This window comes from Neomonachus schauinslandi, chromosome 3 (genome assembly GCF_002201575.2).
Source record: "Neomonachus schauinslandi chromosome 3, ASM220157v2, whole genome shotgun sequence".
Classification (NCBI taxonomy): Eukaryota; Metazoa; Chordata; class Mammalia; order Carnivora; family Phocidae; genus Neomonachus; species Neomonachus schauinslandi.
In genome coordinates this window covers 130692100-130714502 of record NC_058405.1, presented here as the reverse complement: position 1 = coordinate 130714502, position 22403 = coordinate 130692100, and the positions used below count along the sequence as shown (strand labels likewise).

Below are 22403 nucleotides of genomic sequence, written 5' to 3'. Positions count from 1 at the left end.
TCTAACCAGAAACAACCAAATAAACATGGTACAAATGGACTTCACTCCAATGCCCCTTGCAATGAGACTGAACGCACACGAATCATCTCCAAGAAGATTCAGATACCGAAAGACCAAAAGGACTGAATTACTTAGGATACGTGAACTTAAACAAACAAACATGGGTCACAAAGACAGCATGACAGTAAAGCTCCACGACATTTAGACGTCCATTAGTCATAAATTAAGCTGCTAATCGGAAAGAAAACTCCAATTTCAGAGAGTGATCAATTTACATTTGCATGCTTAGTAAGATTATTTGTAATTGCATTTGGAAAAAAAAATTTATGCTTATGTCACTTTCAAGGAAAGGAATAATTCAAAATGTCTCAAAATAACCCATAGAAAAATAGAGTCCATAACCCATGGCCAAGATGAATTTAACTGTCCTAGGTGAACAGCAAGGGTAGTTTAGATATTCTGAAGCCTGACACCTGTAATGAAATTAATAATCGTCTCTTGGTAAGACTGAAGGAATAATTTGGAGAGAAGACAATAGGTCTGGTGGAAACAGCAATGCAATAAGGATACAAGCAATCGAATCCACCCGTCCGTGCCTCTTTGTCTTCGGCTACCGTTACCATGCTGATAGCATTGTGCATGTTGATGTAATTTGGACCCAGAGGAGAAAAGGAGTGTTTTTTAACAGAAATACAGGTGCTCATTTTAAAGAATAAGAGGTCACAGAGAAAAAATGAACTTTCGCCTCTGAACAATTAATTGATCGAAATACTTTGGATCTATATAAGAGCTGATACTGAGAACTGGCTGCACAGTACGTGACTAGATGTCCCGAGCCCCATGGAAGGAGCCAGCTCTGTTTAGCTCGCCGAGGACAAGGTGCTCAGGGCAGACCAGGCAATAGCTGATGCTCAGGCCTCCGTTCTGGACCATGGCAATCCTCTCCCCAACTCAGTTCTGTTTCTCCTACTTCACTTTTGTCTATTTCTGGTTTTTTAGCAAACATGCTAAACGCCAATGAAAAAAATTCCTCTCCTTCTGTTGGATGATGCAAAATTTAGCAGAATGCAAGCTCACACAAAGGGCACTACTAACCGAGCTGTTTCTAGTATCCCTTGCACCTGGTGGGAGCCGCACTTCAGTTAAAGCCTCTGGTCAGTGCCAACTGGTTAGCTAGAACAATACAGATGGAAACAAAAGCATCTGAGTGCCCCTCCAACAGGCGAAAGTGGCACCCAGAACAAGGAGAGAGAGAGAGGCATGAGGAACTTACATGTAAAGGGTTCCACTTCCCAGCCTTCCAGGGTGGCAGAAGGAAGAGAATAAACAATGAAAGTAAGAGAATGTTCCGGAAAAGTCACTGCTCCCAAGATACGTTATTTGAATCAGCCTCATGAGTCCATATTTAAACAAAGAGATTTAACTAAGTTTTATTGGAAAAATCATAAATGGACATACTGCACCAAGCAACCCTTCTCATAAAAGGAAAGAAGTTATTAAATTTCTGTTTGGCACAAGTTTAATCAGAGAAGGACCATGGGAGACAGAGGGAGGGAAAGAACACAACAAATAACGTATCATCATTAAATCTAAAATTATAAATGTAGATCGGTGGGAATCATCAGCAACATTGTTTAGAAAAATTAACTTAAAAAATTAACTAAATAGGAGAAAATGAAAATTTGGTTTGTGTTTCCAGGAGGTTAACATAACATAATAATAATAAAAAAAAAAAAAAAGAAGAAGAAGAACCAGAAAACATACTTTTCTGGGACATATCAGAAACAGTAAGTTTCATCTTACCTTGCCTTTTGAAATAGCTTTGCAAGCTATTTTTACGATTAAGTAAGACCAGAAGCAGTTCAAGCCTTGTATTAGCAACAGCAGTAGATTAAAAACCCACCAGGAAGGGTAAGGTCCAACGATCTCCCAGCTTTCAAATAATGTGGTATTTAACACCCTAAGGAAAAAGAGAAAGTAATCACTGAACACAACTTTTCGCTCTGCCTTCCAAGGAACATCAGTTACTGCATAGAAGCACAAAGCCAACAATACCCACTAACTAGTCTCACCCTCCAAGGATGGTCTGAAGTCTGACCAGGTACTTCGAAGAGTCACCGCTGGAACTATTTCCCTGGTGTCATAACATTCATTTTAATTCTAGCTTGAACCACGTACTTCTGCTCCTCTTTCACCTGCTATTATTTCTTAATTTCCATCATGTTTTTTGGTTGTGATGGTATCTCTTGCTACTTGTCAAAAGGCCTGTTTTGTTTTCAAAGTTGCTTTTGGTCTTTAAGTGTGAGGAATACCATTGAGTAACATTACAGTGCAAGAAAAAAAAAAGGGTTAATTAATTCCAGAAACACTAGTTGATAAGTTTAAACTGTATATGTAGCACAGTGGTGGTTAGAATATACTTAAGACCTAATCCCTGGCCTCAAGTGGTTTACAGTCTAGTTGGGGAGACCCTACAATGTACTTAATTCTATAAGCCTTCCTCTGGGAAAGAATTGACAATTGAAAGATACCATTTTGAATTGATGCTTGAGATGGGTATTGGAATGATTTTTTAAAAGATTTTATTTTTGGGGTGCCTGGGTAGCTCAGTCAGTTAAGTGTCTGCCTTCGGCTCAGGTCAGGATCCCAGAGTCCTGGGATCCAGTCCCGCATTGGGCTCCCTGCTCAGTGGGGAGCCTGCTTCTCCCTCTCCCCCTGCCTGCCACTCCGCCTGCTTGTGTGCTCTGTCAAATAAATAAATAAAATATTTTTTCTTAAAGATTTTATCTATTTATTTGTCAGAGAGAGAGAGAGAGAGGGAACGTGCAAGCACAAGCAGGGGGAGCGGCAGGCAGAGGGAGAATCAGGCTCCCCGCTGAGCAAGGAGCCCAATGTAGGGCCACCCAGGCGTCCCAATAAATAAAATCTTAAAAAAAAAGATTTTATTTTTATTTATTTATTTGAGAGAGAGCGCACAAGCAGGCGTAGTGGCAAAGGGAGAGGGAGAAGCATGCTCCCCGCTGAGCAGGGAGCCCGACCCGGACTCGATCCCAGGACCCAGAGATCATGACTTGAGCCGAAGGCAGACACTTAACCAACTGAATCACCCAGGCACCTGGAATGATTTTTTTTTTTTAAAGACTACTTGAATATAATGAATGGACTTCATTCTAAGAGTGTATACATGAGGTAGGCAAAAGTATTTGAGGTAATTGGTTGTCCCTGTAATCTACCATCGAGAGCAGGATGGGCAGCCACCTGGGGCAGGTACATAAGGACTGGTTTCAGTGCTTCACTCTTGTCCCTGCTCTGCCCTCTCCTATGCCTTTAGAAACTGATTCATCCTCCTGGACTCAAACCGCTGCCATAGAGAAGCACAGTACCCACAGAATTTTGCAATCACTCTGACTTCCTTGTTTTCCTCCTTTGTCTGGACATCTAAGGATGTTGGCAAAACTCATCTATTTCCACCATCCGCCACTGCAGCGCTCGCTGGGACCCCACAGGAGAGGTTAGGTGGACAACATTTAGTGGCTAAGGGGTAGGGATGGAAAACTTGTAAGACATAGACTACTTCTGCAAGAACAGAAGACAGACAGAAAATTTTAATATAAGAAAGAATGTGATGAGTGCTTTGAGAGAGGTTAAGAAAAGTACTTTGTCAGTTCACAAAAGGAAAAAAAAAACCTCACTTAATGTGCAGTTGGGATAAGAGGTAAAGAAAAAGGGAGAGTGAATAATAGACATAAACAGGCTCTCTATCCCTAATTTCAGCAACCCACATTTACAGACCAGAATGAGATGCACAGAGTACGTCTATATCCTGTCACACTAGTTGTCTCTCAAGAACAATGTACAATAAACATGGATGTTAAAATCTCAAAATCAATAATATGGAATTAAATTTGACAATTCATTACAAGTATATTACTCTACAGTATAGTAGAATTCATTCTGGTGGAAGGGGACAATATTAGGAAATCTGCTAATATAATGTATTACATACCCATAGGCCAAATTGGGGCAAACCTAATTATTTCAATAGCACTGAAAGACAGTTGGTAATGTTCAATTCCCCATTGCTGATGTTTAAAAACTAGAACTCAAAGGATTTCCTTAATATGATTTTTACCCAACTCAAGTCAGCCGTTGTCATCATATTTAACAACACCAGAGTTATTGCCTTTATAATTAGGAACAAACCACAGCCAGCCAGCATCACCATTATTATTTAACATTATTCTGAAAGTTCTGGCCTTGAGTGTGGTAGAAAGTCAAAGACTTCATTTCAAATACATAAACATTAAATCTCTATAACTGTTTTAGAAACAGCAATCAAAATTTCCAATAATAGGGAATGGTTAAGAAATTAGTTTTCATTCTTATTCCAGAAATCATGAACTCACTCAAGTATTAAACATGTTTCAAGAGTTTCTTATGATAGAGAAAAATATGTAATATCACCTCAACTTCATAAAATAAATACTGTTGACCCTTGAACAATGCAGGTTAGGGACACCAACTCCCGATGTAGTAAAAAATCCATGTGTAACTTTTGACTCCCCGAAAACTTAACTACTAATAGCCTACTGTAGACCAGAAACCTTACCTATAACAGTCGACACATATTTTGTATGTTATATGTATTATATACTGTCTTCGTTCAATGAAGTTAGCTAGAGAAAAAAAGTATTAAGAAAGTCATAAGGAAAATACATTTATAGTACTGTACTGTATTTATTGAAAAAAATCCATGTATAAGCGGACCCGTGCGGTTCAAATCCATGTTGTTCAAAGGTCAACTGCAATTGTACATATATGCACCCACACACAGAAAAAAACCAGAAAATTATAAGTCCTTGAAAAGAATTAAACAAAGCCATTATAGGCTTTCTTTGGTGCATTAGGGAATTTTGTATTTTCTTCTTTACATTCTTCTTTTTTTCCAAATACATTACAAATAATTAGAAAAAAATACAAGTTATTTCTAAGAAGGAGCACATTAGGATAAGCCTGTTTTTTAGCCTTGTTTATTATCCCAAGAGACAGCCATTTTTTTAAACACCAGTTTGCAAGCCAGAGGACAACAGATCTAAACAACATCCAACTCCATGGCAGTGAGGGAGGACCCATACATCTTATGCTTTTCTATCTCCAGCACCTTGCAAAATACCCGGAAGTAACATACTTGCTAGACATGTTGGCTGATTGTGTATTTGTTTAGTAATCAAGTAAATAGGCATGTACAAGACAGCTCTGGAATAAATCAATTTTATTCCAGAACTAGCTCTGCTTCCTGACACACTGTATGTTTTGACATTCAGAGGGAATCTAGTTTCATTTGAACAGAAAGAGGTCCTGTAGAAATAGCAACAATGATTGCATTATGCTATTCATTAGAAATTAGCCTTTGCTGGATTACAGGTTGAGAGCCTTTCTCACCATTATGATTTGCTTGGCTTAACTTGGACAGGTGTCATGCAGTCACTGGCGACAGGGCATTCACATTAATTTCTGAAATGCTACATCAGAATTCATAGGCTTCGCCATGACAATCAGTGGCACCTCTGAGATGCTGCTCACAAGTAATGGGATTTCTTTGAAAATTGACTTGGATGCCTGCAGAGACACTTGGGAAAATACAATCAGTGCACCAAGTGGATATATCTCTCAGTGAGAAGCTTGATAAGAAAAACAATATATTAGGAATTTAGACTGGGGAGAGAGATCTCATTATGCCACCTGGACTCTGAAAAGCAGCAAACCCAGGAAATGGGGTCTTTGTTTAGCTACAGAATGTTTGATGAGGAAATTGTTCCTTTTCGGGCAAACTGTTGAAATGGTGAGTACAGGATTTTATCCTTTCTCGGAGGTAAGGGTTAGGAGTATCTACTTTAATGATGCTATTGCAAATTTATGGTGACAGAGTTCTGACGAGGGGTTATCTCTAAGCACTGATAGAGGGAGGCTTCTGGGATCCTGGAAACATTTTGAGATCTTGATCCATGTGGTAATTATGCAGATTATACATACACAAACTTTATAAATGTAAAAATCTATCAAGCTATACACCAAACAGTTGTGCACTATACTATATATGTGAATTATACCTCAATAAAATAAAATGGGAAAAGTACTCTGCGGGGCCAAATGTCACCGATTTGCAACCTCCGGCTTGCATATTTACTATAATACCAGTGCCCCCCCCCACCCCCCGACAATAATTGGGTTCAACATATGGCTTCTAAGAAAATAGATTTTTTTTTTTCCTTTCCCAAATAATAGCCCACAGCATCAAACCTCCTGCTGTTGCTCAAATCATGTGGTGGACAGTTTGCAAAGGAGTCAGTAAGGACCAGAAAGGACCATTTTCCTTTTCATTAATTTAGGCTCACTCAACCACTAGATGGCACATCACACACGTACAAAACATGCTCAAATAGGTCTATTCTGCCAGAACCATCTGCCGAGGTGTGGCTCCCAGCACAAAAATCACTCAATCTTTGGGTTACACTCTCCTTTCTAAGAATCTTCCTGAACAACGGAATGAGGAGGCTTCAGTCTGCAGTAATTTCTTCCTGCATGATTCTTGATGAAAATGGATGCCTGCAGGGCAAAGCTGAGCTCCCTGCGATTCGTGGGTGATGTGTAGATGCACCAGTTACCACCCCAACAGATTAGCCCTGATGAGTTATTTTAATGGATGTTTAATGAATCATAAGAATTTAATTTGACGATGCCTTATAGTTACTTGTGCTCATGTTTACCTTTTACGGATTCTTCATCTTAAACTACCACAGAAATATTATACAGACTATCCAGAGGCAGGGATATATACATGCATGCACAAGAGGAAAATTTACCACCTTTTTTTTAGCAAAGAAAACACAGTAGTCTCATTTTAATATGATATTTAAGGACCTATATTCTAAGCATCAGCGTGTCTTCTGCTTTCCCAGGCCTCAGAATTCTGTAAGTCTCATAATATAACACAGCACAGTAGAGAAAGATCTCCACTGTTGTCTCATTTGGAAAAGCTATAACCAATGCTTCATTTCTTCATTCTTAGGACTGGCAACTCAAAGTTTAAGTTTGTTATCTTTAATATGTAAAGGTAATGAACGTTCTCACTTTTGGCTCTATTCTTACTTTTAAAATACTCCAGTAACTTAGAGGTAGGACCATATAATGGTGATTGAGATGTTAAAGACCAGAGACCCAGGTGCTCTCATGGTGTGGATGAGTCACAGGTGGATGTTAATGATGAGCCCAAGCCCCTTACCACGGCTAGGACCACAGGCTCTGCCTCACTCCTCCTCTTCACCCCCACCAAAGAGCTCCATCTGAGCCCTGGGTGGGGGGTCTCTGAAATGATCTATATAAAAACCACAACAATAACTGGACCTATGTCTAATATCCAAAGAGAGCAAAGACGCTTCTCTAGGAGAATCGGGGTCAGGGTCTCACTTTGAGCAAAGCTGCATAATGCAAGTGAGGGTAGATTAAAAAGTAACATTTGCTTTATAGTCAACATTAAGGTGTTCTTTACTTCAGAGCTTTTGAATGGTCTTGGTTTTGCTTTCCCAGACAGACTTCAGTATATTTCATGGTGTGTGTTTCTCCGGCATATATTTTCCTTTGAATTTACACAAAACATAAATGAAACAGATTTGACCTAAAGATGGGTCTAATAATCTGCTGGCATGTTTCACTCATTTTAAAGTAGATGCTGAGAGAAAAGCATTTAAAAATTTACACTGAACAGAAATGCTGGTACTTAACACTTGAAAAAAAAAAAGAGTCTCATAATTAATTCACTGTGATAAGCAACCCCTCTCCATCCTGGTTTTCCTAAGGTAATAAAAGCTCTGGGCCTAAACAATTATCTTTATCAAGTGTTGGGTAGTCAAGGCTGCAAAAGGCTTAAAGCCACGCTTGTAATTTTCTTTTAACAAGACAGTCCCACCAGCAGCCCGGGTTTCTCCAAGACACTGTTGTTTGTTGGCAAGTTTTCTAGGAGGACAGCTCTGGGTAGCTTGTAGCATGGGTACCTAATTATTTTTGAACAACAGACTCACGAAGTCTGTAGCAGAGAGAGAAGTGATCTCTCTAATGGGAAGCTAAAGTTGAACCCGGATGAACCATCCATCTTTCATCTGGCAATGGATACACCACTTCTGCCTTATTCCCATCCGAGTAAGACATGGTGGGGTCTTACTTTTTGGTCTTAGCCTAGCCAGACTTAGGAATTGGTCACTTATACTCTTGTAAGTGGTGACTTCCTGCCTGGGGCAGCTGTTTTTCTCATTAAGTCACTGCCCTCTTGGTGCTCCCTTGCTGTCTGTCTGCCTGAATCCCCAACTCCCCCACCACTGCCTGGTCTGCGTGTCTGTGTCACTCATCTGCCAATCTGAATCCCTCTAGCCAAGGCCATGTCCTTCAGGATGTATCCTGCTTCCAACATGCTTCTTTTCAACCCTCTGCCTAGCTCTTTGTTGCCTTCATACCCCTTAAAACAGACTTTTGCCTGGTTCTGTATAGCTTTTCTTTACTGAGTAGCCCCCATGTTGAGCACTGTGCCAAACGTATTACCTATATTTCTGCACTTAGTCTTTTCAACACCCCTGTGAGATCCCTGTAGAGTAGGAATATTTATACTAGCTAGTATTTACTGAGCATTAACTATATGCCGGGAAATAGGCTCAGGCTTTACATGGGCTCATTTAATCCTAATTTTGTGTGTGCGTGAGGTATCTATTTTACAGATGAAGAAACTGAAACACAAGGAATATAAATAACTATGTCAAGGTCAGATCTAGTAGGTGGGGGCCAGCTGGGATTCGAACCTACCTGCCTACTAGTCTGGGCCTTCAGGCACTATTATTCCTACAGTCTTTATTCAGCTCCCCCAGACCTTTCCTTAGTCCTTCGCCCTTGGCCCGGGCATAGGGCCAACCACTGCCATGTTACAACAGAGAAAGTACACAAACACACCTGCTGTTGTAACATTTGTGCTTCCTGTGGCCTGTCATTCCCTGCTCTTTTTTCCTGGGATTTTTAATCTCCTAGGTTCATCACCTGCTTTCTGATAGCCATACCAGGCCCCTCTTGCTTAAATGACACATTTAGCTTATTTAACTGGTTTTCCCATGTGGCCCACTCCACTCAAACCTTAAATCCTGAACGAATGATCTCCCTGACTGGACATGATATAATGCCTTTCACTATTTGTCATGTATATGAGACATTCAAGATACAAAAGCAAAGATCTTATTCTAAAAATGGAAGAAAGTGGGAGAGAGATGCCTTGTGCCTGCTCGACAGGTAGACATCTCAGAGAGTCTCAGATTCCAGGACATCATTCTTGCAGTTTTCTAAAAGTATAAAACTATCACCCCATCATCACAGGGTTAGGACGGACCAGGCTCTGAAACCTCCCCAAATCTGCCCACCCTTCCCCTGAAGGGCTGCTCTTTGCTCACGTCCATTATGTAGGAACCATTCTTTGCAGGACCAGTGACAGGTAAGCACCCCAGGCCAAGGTGGAGCAGGAGACTCTCACTGCTTGCTGTGGGCTCCTGGACCTTTCCTCCCATTTCCCTTCCCTTGGGGGATCTGAACTGTATTTGTTGTAGCAGTGAGAGAAAACAAAGGCCAAATTCATACGAGGGTGGAACTCTGGGTTGTGAGATTCTGTCTTACCTTCAGGGTTTCTGAGTCTAATCAATAGTGTAGAAAAGCCTGACCGTTCTTAGAGTTCACTGAATTTGTTCCTGAGGGAACCCAACTGGGCTCCTACAAGGAAGTGCAGACGGAAGGTTTAGTGACCTTGTAGGAAGATGTCCTTTACAGCGTGGCTGTTTACAACAGGAACATAGGCTACTGGAGTTACCTGCTTCTTGGGAATGAGCATCTTCCATTCTAGCTTCCCATTTCAGGTAATGGCTGGGATCTGGGGCCATTCGTATTTTCTCATTAGCTTTTTAAATAGCAACATCTGGGTGGGAAGACGTTTAGGAAGACCTAAACTTTTAGGTCAGAAGAGTCTGCAGTGTGGTAGGCCTGTGGTTATTCCCTTGACTGCAGCCCACTGGAGTGATGTGGTCTGCACATTCCCTGGAGAATGACATGAGGCACATAGCACCCATATTCATGCCTGTGTGCAGGGATTTCTATGTGGAGATTTAAAACGTGCATCTCCAGAGATAAATGTTGAGAAAGCATGAGTAAGGTATGTCACCATATAGTCAACTGAACGATTTAAGAGAGCTTAGATCATAGTAGTACTTCCATTGGAAAGATGTTCGAAGAATTTTCATGTTTATTAGACTTAGTCTCATTAATAACCTATAAAGTTGGCAGGTCAGATACAATACCAAATTTTTGGTCAGGAGACCAGGATCTCAAAGGCTGATTTAATTATCTGAAGTCACACTACTGTAGCTTTTTTTTTTTTTTTTTTTAAGGCTAATTTATTTGAGAGAGAGAGAGGTGTTGGGGAGCAGAGGGAAGGGAGAGAGAATCCCAAGCAGACTCTGTGCTAAGCTCAGAGCCCGAGATCATGACCTGAGCTGAAACCAAGAGTCAGATGCTCAACCAACTGCACCACCCAGGTGCCCTGTTTTTAATTTAAACACATATCTCTTGGTCTCCTTTTTTAAAAAAATTTATCAAAACAGAGGATGTGTACTCTTCATAAAACTTTGAGCAAAAAAGAGCTAACAAGGAGGTTCAGAAGACATCATGTTTGGGCTGACAGGCTAGCAAGACAAGGAAGAATGCTGTCCCTCTGCCTCTTAAAAATCCCTTGAGAAGTTTCCAGAAGTTCCCCCAGTGGCTCAGGGAAAATCTTCATATTAATTATTCAGGGATCCAACTCTACCCATTTTGTTTAGAACCTGAAGAGAGTCGGCATTGTCTTAGAAACTGTTTGTGTACCACAGGTGTTAGAACTTCCTGTCAGCTCTACCTTCATTTGCCTAGAAGCCTGGTTGTGAGATCTCTCTGCCTTATCAAGAAGTTTTCCTAGAGTAATGGATCAGACAACAGGTTAATGTGAAATCACGTTTTAAAACAAACAAATAAAAAAACAAGCAACAACAAAAATTCAAAACTGAACAAATATTAATTATATATTTTTAAAGAAAAAATAAATATCCTCACTAGTGTATGCATGCGTCCTCTGGCCCTTTAAGAAAAACAGGCCCACTCACCTAGCATGCACCAACTGGCTGACAGGTCCAAAAGGTAAGCTAAAGAGTATCTTGCTCCTGAAAAATAGACCCTCCCTCTTCCTCCTTCCTGATTGACTTCCTTATTCTCTTATCTCATGTCTTCTTAGCTATGAGACTCTGACCACAATTACTTCTAACTTTCTGGACCACATAATTTCATCTGGTCTCCTCAGTGTTTGATGCCTGGTTCCCCAACCCTCTGGAAAACTCTGGCTTGCCTGATGCTCCCTGCACTGGGTGTCCGTGTCCTGACTCTGCCCCCAATACCTCCCCAAGCTAAGCCGTGCCAACTCCTTCCCCTTGCCTGTAGGTAGAGAGGGAGGGTAGAGGCAGGGCTTGGGGGAGAAAGAAGGTTAAGTCTCTGACTCCTACCTGGGTTGTATTAAATCTCACTTCTAGGAGCTCTGTGTGTGGGAACATGATTTGGCGTGTGACATTTCTACACATGTAATAAGTCACATTGTATTGGATTCTAATGACCTCATCTCTGGGAAGTGTTACCAGTACCTTTTTCATTTCTTTCTATTTTTATTTAATGTTTCTAGGATTCAATCTTTAATGTATCTTTGGGAAATACACCTGAAAATTTTGGAAATTCTGCTGCAAAGAGAAAATGTATCACAGGCCTGCAGTCTTAAGGGACACCGCACCATATTATCTAGCTGGCAAAGAGGTACAGTAAAGGTGTCTGAAACAAAGAACTGCCTCCCTAGAGTAAATCAGAGTTGATAAAACCAAGTTGGAAGAGCTGAAAATCAAGGAAAACAAGCAAATTACTCCCCATCCCCCAAATAAGAGGAGGGGGGAGGAAAAGGGAAAAAAAAAAACCACTCTAATAGAGCAAATGAAGAGATTTAGACAAGAAAAATTTGTTTTTGCAGGCTTTAAAAGTTTGAAAGAAAAATAACAAATATGAAACCATATGCATTGAACAAGAACAGGGCAATTGGTGAACAAGAACAGGGCAACTGGTGAACAAAAACATTTATTATAATCCTAGCATTCTAACTAAAAAAAAGCATTGAAATAATGTTAACTATTGGACTCCCGTAGAATGGACATACTTGGAAGTGTGGGTGGGAAGTGTGCTTATTGAGTATTATGTCTGAATTATACATCAGAACACCTGGATTCTATGCCTAGTCTTGATTCACTGATGCAACGATATTGAGAATCTTTTTTTTTCCCCCCAAACCTAAGATTCCTCATCTACAAAATAAAGGCCTAGGCTAAGATGATTATTAAAGGTTCTTTAAACTCTAACAAAAATATCCATACAAATTCTTATGTTTTTAGATTTACTTAAAATTTTACTTTTTCTGATTATTTCTCCACGTATAAGAGAGCCCACATGTATAGATGCATTCTTCTCAAATGAGTCACATTCTTTTCTCTGAACTTAAAACTGGACAACTAAAGCCAAGAAAGCAGGAAAGGTTTTGTTTTGTTCTACTTCCAGAAATATGGGGAAAAGTAAGAAAGTAGAAAACCAGGCAAAATGTATAAAATCTCATCTTTAGGGAAGGGACCAATGAAGGGCATAAGGCCTTGAGAAACTGTTGTATTTATGACAGCAAAACCTCTGCATAGCTGGCTCGACTGTGAAATAGCGGGGGCAGCCCTAGCTTTCAGGAGCGGGGCATTTTGATCAGAAAACAATGGCTACAGGAATTAGTAAGCACCCCGGCTAAGCTTTGTCGTGGCTGCCAGCTACGTGCCCCGTTCCTTGCTCACACACCATCAGTCGTTTCTCTGTGGAACTGGGCAGTCAGGAACACACATGGCTGGGCGTGACTTGTCACTGGAAGTATATCCACAGCCCTTGGCTCACGTTCCATGTCCAAGCCAGCAAAGCTGGAAGCTACCAACAACCAGTTTTACGATGTTGCTCTCTTTAATTTCCAATCTGTGTGAAAGACTTCAGGCATGGACTATATAACTTGATGCAACTGGACACAAACCACTTTCAAAACAAATATTCTTACCATTTCCCCCCCTATGACCAGTATATACCTCTACCTTATGTTGAATACAAAAAAATGACATCTCCGAAATTAACCAGACATCCTGGGTCTTCTTTGACCAACCCATGCAACTGTATCCCTGAGAGGGATTTTAAGATGGGTAAGATTAGGTATCTATACTCAGAGAGCTTACAAATAAGCACAGGAGAATAGACAAATACATTGATTGTTAGGGTAGAGCATCTTATTATAATAGGTGTTCCAGGCAAAGGGAGTATTTTGAGCAAAGGCTTCTGCAGCCTGAAAAAGCAAAGAGTGTACACAAGGAATCATGAATAGTTAAACTGAGTACCTGCAAGGCAGTCGTGAGGGAAGGAATGTTAGTCGGCATGATTTAGTGGAAGGTCTTTCTTGCTGGGAAGAGAAATTTGAACTTACAGTGGAAAACAAGGGAAATTCTTGGATGATTTGGGTATGAGTGGGTGGGTAGGACTGGATTAAGACCTTGCTTTAGGAAGAATCTCGTAAAAACTGTGTTTGGGCTGATGATTTCCATCAGGAGAGAGAGGGTATGTGGGGATGCTGGGTAGGAGGCTACCACAGAGATCTTGGTAAAAGGACATCGGGTCTCAGAAACAAGAGCAAGGGAGAGAATAGCATCTTTGAGAAACATGCCTGCTCTTCAGAAACAGTGCCCAGTGATTGTAGCTCATGGAAACAAGTACTCCAGAATGGTGCAGAACAGTGGGAGAGAAGGAAGAATAGGAAGAATGAGGTTCTTCATGTGAGAACAAAGCCTTGATTTATTTATTGAAATAGCACTGGCTCACATTGGAGAGTTTACACTGTTCTAGTACAGTACCTGGGTGGTGCCAGACCACATCCTAAACCACATCCTCAGTCCTATTCTCTTTAGGAAGGTGATCAACTCATTTGTAACAATCGGTTATTAGTATCATGGTAAGCAGTAAGTTTCCCAACCACATTCAAGCCCCCAGATTCTTTTAACCTGATACTTATTGCTGGGACCTCACAGGGTGTGTCGGCCGTTAGTATCAGTTTTGAGGTAACTGGGTTTTTTGATCAGGGTCACTGCTATCATTGATATTTAGCTGAGTGACACACACCTGTCTTTTGCATAACATGGAGGCAAGCAAAGGTAGCAAGGGAAGCTTGGTTAATTATCTGGTAACCAAGAAAGTTAAGTGGAATTAATTTTATTTTTATTAAGTTTGTACTCTATGCCCAAGACTGCTCCTACTGTACAGGGGGTCCATATTAGTGTGCCTCACAGAACTCATAATCTATTTGGGGAGCAGGGGTTGAAATATAAATTGGCATACTGTATTTTGTGGGTAGTGTTACAATATGTGTCAAAATGTGCACATCTACTGAGTCTGTGATTCTATTTCCAAACATTTGTCCTAAGGAAGTAATCAGGGATTTGTGAAAAGATTTAGCTCTAAGGATGTTCACTTAAATATTATTTATAATAGCACACTACTTGAAACATCCTAAATGATGTCCCAAAATAGGGCACTCATAAATAAACATGACCTTTTCATAGGATGAAATACTCTGTAGCCAATAAAATTATGTAATAGAAGAACATTAATGAAATAGAGAAATGCTAACAGTACAATGTTAAATGAGAGAAGCAAAGCTATAAAACACTGTGTGCAGAATGATCCCATTTTGGTAAAGAAAAAGATGTAATTTTAAGCCCACGAAATGTTAGAAACAAAGACATCAAATTGTGAACAGTGGTTATCTCAGAACTGTGGGACTGTGATTTTTTTTTCTTCTTTGTGGTTTTTCAGATCCCATAAAATTTCTATAACGAATATTTAACTGTAATGTGTATAGAATCACATAAATAAATTTAGTGTAAGTTAAAATTTTGAGAAAACCATATGAGAATGATAATAGATAGCTAAGTGCTAACAAAAGCCACTAAAGGTCTTAACTGAGGCAAAGAGAGCACAAATTTTCGCAGAGCCACGTGGATTTCCTGAAAGCCACCTCCACTAAGTCTCAGAGCACGGAGGGGCAGCCTTGTTCGTCAAAGCCCCAGCTTCCTGCTCTGGACGGGGAGACGGAAACGGGCAGCACTTGTCCATGGTGGCACCAGCTGCTGCCCCTGCCCCTTCAGGCTGGCGGTGCTCCCTGGGAGAAGGGGTGCTCCCTGGGAGTACTTGGGGGTAGTGAGGCCAGGGAAAAGCAGGGCACCCCAGCAGTGCCAGAATCCCTCCCTCTCTGGGACGGGCTGTTCACAGTGCTCACGCCAGAGACATGTGAACAGTAAGTAAGCAGCTCATGTGAATAGTAAGCAGCTATCTCGATTCATTTGTCGTCATGGGTGGGACGATCCTGAGAGGGTAGAGGGGTCAACTTAAACACACGTCATTAGCACATGGGATCACTTCTGTCCCTTCCATATGGGTGTGCTGGTATGTTTGGAGCTGTTGTTGTCAACTATGAAACCAGCCTGGCCTCTGCACTCACCTTCTGTTATTTACATATTTTATAGTTTTGTGAGAAAATGTGTTTTGCGAGATATGAGAGAGCCTCTGGAAACCATGGGTACAACACCCACACGATCTTGTCGATCTTGTCTCAAGGGGCAGGGGGAAACAGACAAGGGAGTGGAGGAAGGGAGGGAAGGGGGAACGTTGCACGGAGAGTGGATGGCCGGGGAAGGGAGGCAGAGAGGAGGAGCGAGACCAGAGCTCTGCTCCCCGGAGGCATTACCCGTGTCTGTATCTTGCGTGAAGGCCAGGCCTTGCACAAACTCAGCCTGACCTTTAATACCACCGCATTTCTGGGATTAAATGTTACACTAATAAAAAGAGGGCCACAAGACAAATAGTCGGGCCTTCAAACATGGGAGAGAGAAGTGCCTGTGCAAAGCTCAGGGCCTGACACTTGAAAGCTCCTTCCCCCTGTCCTTGCCAGGAAGGGAATTTACCTGCTGTGACCTATTTGCTGGCAAAGTCAGAGTATTACCGAGTTCACCGAGGAAGGAAGCAATATAAACCCTTTGCCTTGGAGAGAGGGAAGGCGCATTGCAGTAAACCCGGAGCCCTCCTGCTCTGACTCCAGGGGCCCACCTCTCGGCAAAGGCAAGCAGGCTCAGGAGCTGGAGAGCCAAGGGTTCTTCTGCAGAAACCCCCACTGCAAACACATCAAAGTCGTTGCCCCAGGGACAGTGGTTTTATTGGTAAAACTCATCTTCGCATACTTAAAAGACAGTATACAGAGTGTGTGTGTGTTGGGGGAAGGACAGAGTTCAACTAAAAAGCAAAACAATCATTTTGCTGAAAGGACAAGATACTTACTCTATCTGTTCCTACTGGTTACAGTGTTTCATTGTGCTTATCCATTCACCCTCAACTACTTCTTTCCATAGTCCCTGACCAAGAATAGAGTGCTTACAGTCAACAAGCTGGATATGAGGCTTCTCCTCCCACAGACAGAATAACCACGGCCACACCTTAAATCACAGAGGAAGCTTCCCTGGTGGACAGGGCCTAGCACCCTGTCAGGGGATTTAAGTGGCATTCGGGTGGCATCTGAAGCAGCTTCCATTCACAGACATCACAGATGCTGAAGAGACCAGCGCTACATCCTCAGGGGAAAAGTGGGCAAAGGACATGAACAGACAGCTCACAAAAGAAATTCAAACACAAATGGCTTATGACAGTGGGTGAAATGTTCCACCATGCTTATAATCCAATACATACCACATTAAAACGAGAGTATGTATGCTAAGTTTTGGGGCTGATGTGTCATGGCATCTGCAGCTTAGTTGCAGATGATTTGGCAAATGTAAGAGAAATGCAACGTGTGTAAAGAAATGTAATGGGTCTTGCAGGTGATGGATGCAGGTGAGTATATGAGTATTCATTGTATGTTTTCAGATGTGCTATGGGTTTGAACACATTCAAACTAACACATTTATTAAAAGAGATAACATTTAAACTATCAAATCACCAAATATGTATAAAAAAGAAGACAAACCACTGTGTTTCCAAACCTAAAGTGAAACAACACTCACATGTGGCCAGTCAGAGCATAAGTTGGTGAAATCTCTCTAGAAAATCTGGCTATATGTAGAATATTTTTTCATTAGATTTTTATTTATTTATTTGAGAGAGAGAAAACAAGCAGTGGGGAGGGGCAGAAGGAGGGGGAGACAGAGAGAGAGAGAAGGGGACTCCCCGCTGAGCAGGGATACCGAAGCAGGGCTCGATCCCAGGACCCTGGGATCATGACCTGAGCTGAAGGCAGACGCTTAACTGATTGAGCACCCAGGCACCCTAAAGTATATTTTTAAATGATTCTTTATCCTCATAAATTTACTCTTGTAATTATCTATCTTTATCTTTAAAGAAATAAGTTATCAAATTTAAGTTCAGGAATGTCCATGCACTACTGTTTTTATTGGCAAAAAACCTCTCACAAATAAATGGTTAAAAATGCATATCTCTATGGTGGAATGTTATTCATACATTAAAATCCTGTCTTCTATCTAATGACATTGGAAAATCCTGACAATGTAATGAAAAGTGAAAAAAATCATTAAAATTATATGCAGTATGATCCCTAATTTTCATATATACACATTTTATGCATTCATGTATAAGAGAGGATTAAAAGAAAATATTCAAAAGTATTCACATTGGCTACTTCTGATTCCAGAATTTAAAATAAAACATTTTCTATATTTTACAAATACATATATTATTGTCATTATTAGAAAAAACACTTAAAAGTTTTTTTTTCAAGGTTATTATATAAGAAAATATCCTTTCAAGTTAGTTCAAAAACACCTATTTATGTTCCACTGTCAGAGGCGGGAAGAGGCACAGCTGAATCTTCAGTGTCAAGGTTGGACACCATTAGCAATGCCCAAGGGATACAGACGGAGTAGAACGTGTATGTGAGCCACAGCTGTTGGTGTTAGGGTTCTGTCTCCATGAGTTAGGATCCTTAGCATGGCATTCTGACAGTACTGAAAAAACAAATTCAAGAAGAAAAATCCCAGGAGGCCAGAAGGGCCTCGGATTATTGTGGCTCAGTTCTTAGACTGAGATCATTCTTGGAACATGATGGTGGAGAGGTGAGCTTCCATGTGCACATCTGACCTGGGGCCCCCAATGTTAAGGTGATTCAGAGTCTGGGGTGAATCATATAACACGTGCTCTACAAATACCTTTTTTTTTAAAACAAGTATTTTTGGTTAATGGATAAACATGCATATGATTTCTGGAGTATGCATATTCCAGGGTTTGGATAATGGATAACATCGATTGAGAATGCTCAAAATCAGCTTTGAATTGGGATGGTGTTTTTCAAAGTAAAACTAATCCCCCGTAACCTGTAGAATTCAGAAACCTGGTTTCTCTACTTCCCACCATGTGCTGTGTACTTCAAGGAGCCCACTCTACAGGCCAGCTGGTTCCCAGTCTGGCTGCTTCTGGAATTCCCTGGGGAGCATTAAGAGTACTGATGGCTGTGCGCAGCCTCCAGAGACTAATCTCAGTGGTCTGGGGTACAGCCTGGGAGCTGGAATCTTTAATAGATTCCCAGATGACTTCAATGTGCCAGCAAGTTTGGGAACCAATTCGGGAGGCTTTTTTTTTTTTTCTTTTGTTCTCTATTTCCCTTCTGTACTCATTTTTTTAAAAATCCACAAACAATTCTGAATAACTTTTTACTGATCCATTTCTGCTGTCAGTAGACGTGATGATTATGGGTCATTTGTGATTATGTGGGGCTGGATATTTACCAGGCCATGCATGAAATGTTGTAAATTTTGTTCTCCTCCCCCATGTTAATGAGGACAATAGAGTCCTGAGTATAAGAATTCACCATGTTTTACGATCCAGCAATTGCACTACTGGGTATTTACCCCAAAGATACAAATGTAGGAATCCGAAGGGGTACATGCACCCCGATGTTTATAGCAGCAATGTCCACAATAGCCAAACTGTGGAAAGAGCCAAGACGTCCATCGACAGATGAATGGATAAAGAAGATGTGGTATATATATACAATGGAATATTATGCAGCCATCAAAAGGAATGAGATCTTGCCATTTGCAACGACGAGGATGGAACTGGAGGGTGTTATGCTGAGCGAAATAAGTCAATCAGAGAAAGACATGTATCATATGACTTCACCGATATGAGGAATTCTTAATCTCAGGAAACAAACTGAGGGTTGCTGGAGTGGTGGGGGGTGGGAGGGATAGGGTGGCTGGTAATAGACATCGGGGAGGGTATGTGCTATGGTGAGCGCTGTGAATTGTGCAAGACTGTTGAATCACAGATCTGTACCTCTGAAACAAATAATACAATATATGTTAAAAAAAAAAAAGAAGAAGAAGATAGCAGGAGGGGAAGACTGAAGGGGGGAAAATGGGAGGGGGAGACGAACCATGAAAGACGATGGACTCTGAAAAACAAACTAAGGGTTCTAGAGGGCGGGGGGGGTGGGAGGATGGGTTAGCCCGGTGAAGGGTATTAAAGAGGGCACGTTCTGCATGGAGCACTGGGTATTATACACAAACAATGAATCATGGAACACTACATCAAAAACTAATGATGTAATGTATGGTGATTAACATAACAATAAAAAATTAAAAATAAAAGAATTCCCCACGTTTGAGGTTTCAGAGATACTTAAGGACCTCACTCTTTGTAGCTCCTTGCTTATACTTCAAAGGTTATGTTTCACCTCCCAGGATTTTGTAGGAATTGTCCTTTGAAGAGAGCATGAGTTTGTACACTCATTCAGACAATAAATAGAGTCCGATGCAGAGGCGGAAGAGTGTCTATATGGACAGATGAAAAAGCCCAAAGTCAAAAAAGTCAAAAAAGTTGATGGTGCCTTTATCCTTGCCCACATAGAATTCATATAAAAAATGATGCCCAATCACAAAACTATGTAAAGGGGCGCCTGGTGGCTCAGTAGTTAAGCATCTGCCTTCGGCTCAGGTCATGATCCCAGGGTCCTGGGATCGAGCCCCACATCGGGCTCCCTGCTTGGTGGGGAGCCTTCTTCTCCTTCTCTCACTCCCCCTGCTTGTGTTCCCTCTCTCGCTGTCTCTCTCTCTGTCAAATAAATAAATAAAATCTTAAAAAAAAAAAAAACTATTGAAGAAAATTCCTATTGTGGACATTGCTGCTTTAAAAGGAATGAAATCTTGCCATTTGCAACGACATGGTGGAACTGGAGGGTATTATGCTGAGCGAAATAAGTCAATCAGAGAAAGACATGTATCATATGATCTCACTGATACGAGGAATTCTTAATGTCAGGAAACAAACTGAGGGTTGCTGGAGTGGTGGGGGGTGGGAGGGATGGGGTGGCTGGGTGATGGACATTGGGGAGGGTATGGGCTATGGTGAGCGCTGTGAATTGTGTAAGACTGTTGAATCACAGACCTATACCTCTGAAACAAATAATACATTATATGTTAAAAAAAAGAGAAGATAATAGGAGGGTAAAATGAAGGGGGGGAAATCGGAGGGGGAGATGAACCATGACAGATGAACCCTGAGAGACTATGGACTCTGAGAAACAAACTGAGGGTTCTAGAGGGGAAGGGGGTGGGGGAATGGGTTAGCCTGGTGATGGGTATTAAAGAGGGCACGTACTGCCTGGAGCACTGGGTGTTATATGCAAACAATGAATCATAGAACACTACATCAAAAACTAATGATGTAAGGGTATGGTGATTAACATAACATAATAAAATTTTTAAAAAAGATACAAAAGAAATTATAGTTAAAAAAAAGAAAATGTAGATGTTAGGGGTCAGACCTATTTGGTGATAAGAATTTTTTTTAAATCAGTTCTTAGTCCTAATTTTCTTAGCCAATAAATAGGATATGTGGAATTCAAAAAAAGAAAATTCATAAAAATTCCTTTTCTTTTTTGGCATTGGGAATCAGTTAATTATTGCTGAACCAAAAATATTTTTTTACCATGTTTATGGTCCTGCTTGTGTCCTAAGCACACACTTCATCAGCCTGTTAGGCATCTAGCATGGAGTGTCCTTGGAGACTGTGATTCGTCACCCAGTTATGATGACTTGGGTCACCTAACATCCATGCTGCTAACAAGAACAGGTTCACTATAGATTTTACTTAATAAAAATATTCCCCTTTCGATTCAGTCAATATCCTCAAGTTGCCTAAGATATATCACTGGTCTTTTTATGTTTCAAACACCCAAAGAGACTGGATAAAGGGAGATTTTCGGGTTAATTTTTGAGAAGCCACTCTTACAAGGCTCCAGCTAGTAATACATGGTGTCCTCACCTTCCTTGAGTTGCCCTCCTGGTGGAATAGCAAGTATCAATGGGGACACAGAGCTGCCGTTTCATGACCCTACTTCTCTTACTGGGAGGTCAGGACTGGCCTTAAGTAGCGTGGGACAAAGGCGAACTATGCCCTCCTCACCTAAGATATAAGCGGGAAAATCAGTCCACCTGGAAAGGTAACCAAAGTCCCAAATAAGCAACCATCCCAAGGAGACAGGTGTCCAACTTCTCTCTAGCAGGGATGCTAAGAGCTTTCAGGGACACTCATACCTGTCAGAATCACCAACCTGCTTTAAACCTACTCATCACCACCCACTGCAGTTAGAATAAAATCCCAAACACCTCCCAAGGCCCACAAAAGTCCCTAATCTGGACCTCTCCTACCCTTCCAAACTCAACTTCTACCCCTCTTCCTCGTGTTCATCAAACTTCTTTCTGTTCCAGGAAGAGGCCATGGCTGTTCCCGCCTCAGGGAACAGGCACCAGCAGTTTCCTGTGTCTCCTCTTCCTAGAACTGGTCCTGGGAGGTGTGTCGATCTCATTTTAGAAATTTTCCCATGATCCCACTGCTTCCTACTTTAAAGCTCGAGCTCTAAGAGTGCAATGATCGTGTGTATTTCACCTGCTTTGGATCTGCCAAGGCACCTATGAATTGCACAGTACACTAGGTGTTGATAATGGGGAATGCCTGATCAGTTCCCATTCCAAGAAAACTGGCAGCAGGCATGGCCCTCGTGCTTCAGCAGCCTAGAGCATCCCTGCTGGATACACTGATTTACAAGCACAGAGAAAACAGGCCTGCTCCTCACTTGCCTTGCAGTATGCATACCCATAGGCATAACTTTGTAGGGCACTGTGCCTTGATAATTGTTT

The 22403-nt window shown here is 41.3% G+C and overlaps 1 protein-coding gene across 2 annotated transcripts in view; it reads right to left on the bottom strand.

The window, feature by feature from the left end:
- The window catches only part of CERS6 (ceramide synthase 6), a 304965-nt gene that overhangs the window by 1389 nt on the left and 281173 nt on the right, over window positions 1-22403 (bottom strand). The window contains exons 9-10 of one of the 2 annotated variants that reach the window (XM_021702773.1): window positions 1804-1960; window positions 1274-1297 (exon numbers count right to left, since the gene is read on the bottom strand). In XM_021702773.1, coding sequence (XP_021558448.1) covers window positions 1274-1297; window positions 1804-1960 — 181 coding nt within the window. The remainder of the gene's footprint in view (window positions 1-1273; window positions 1298-1803; window positions 1961-22403) is intronic. The other variant, XM_044913668.1, reaches the window with a different exon arrangement.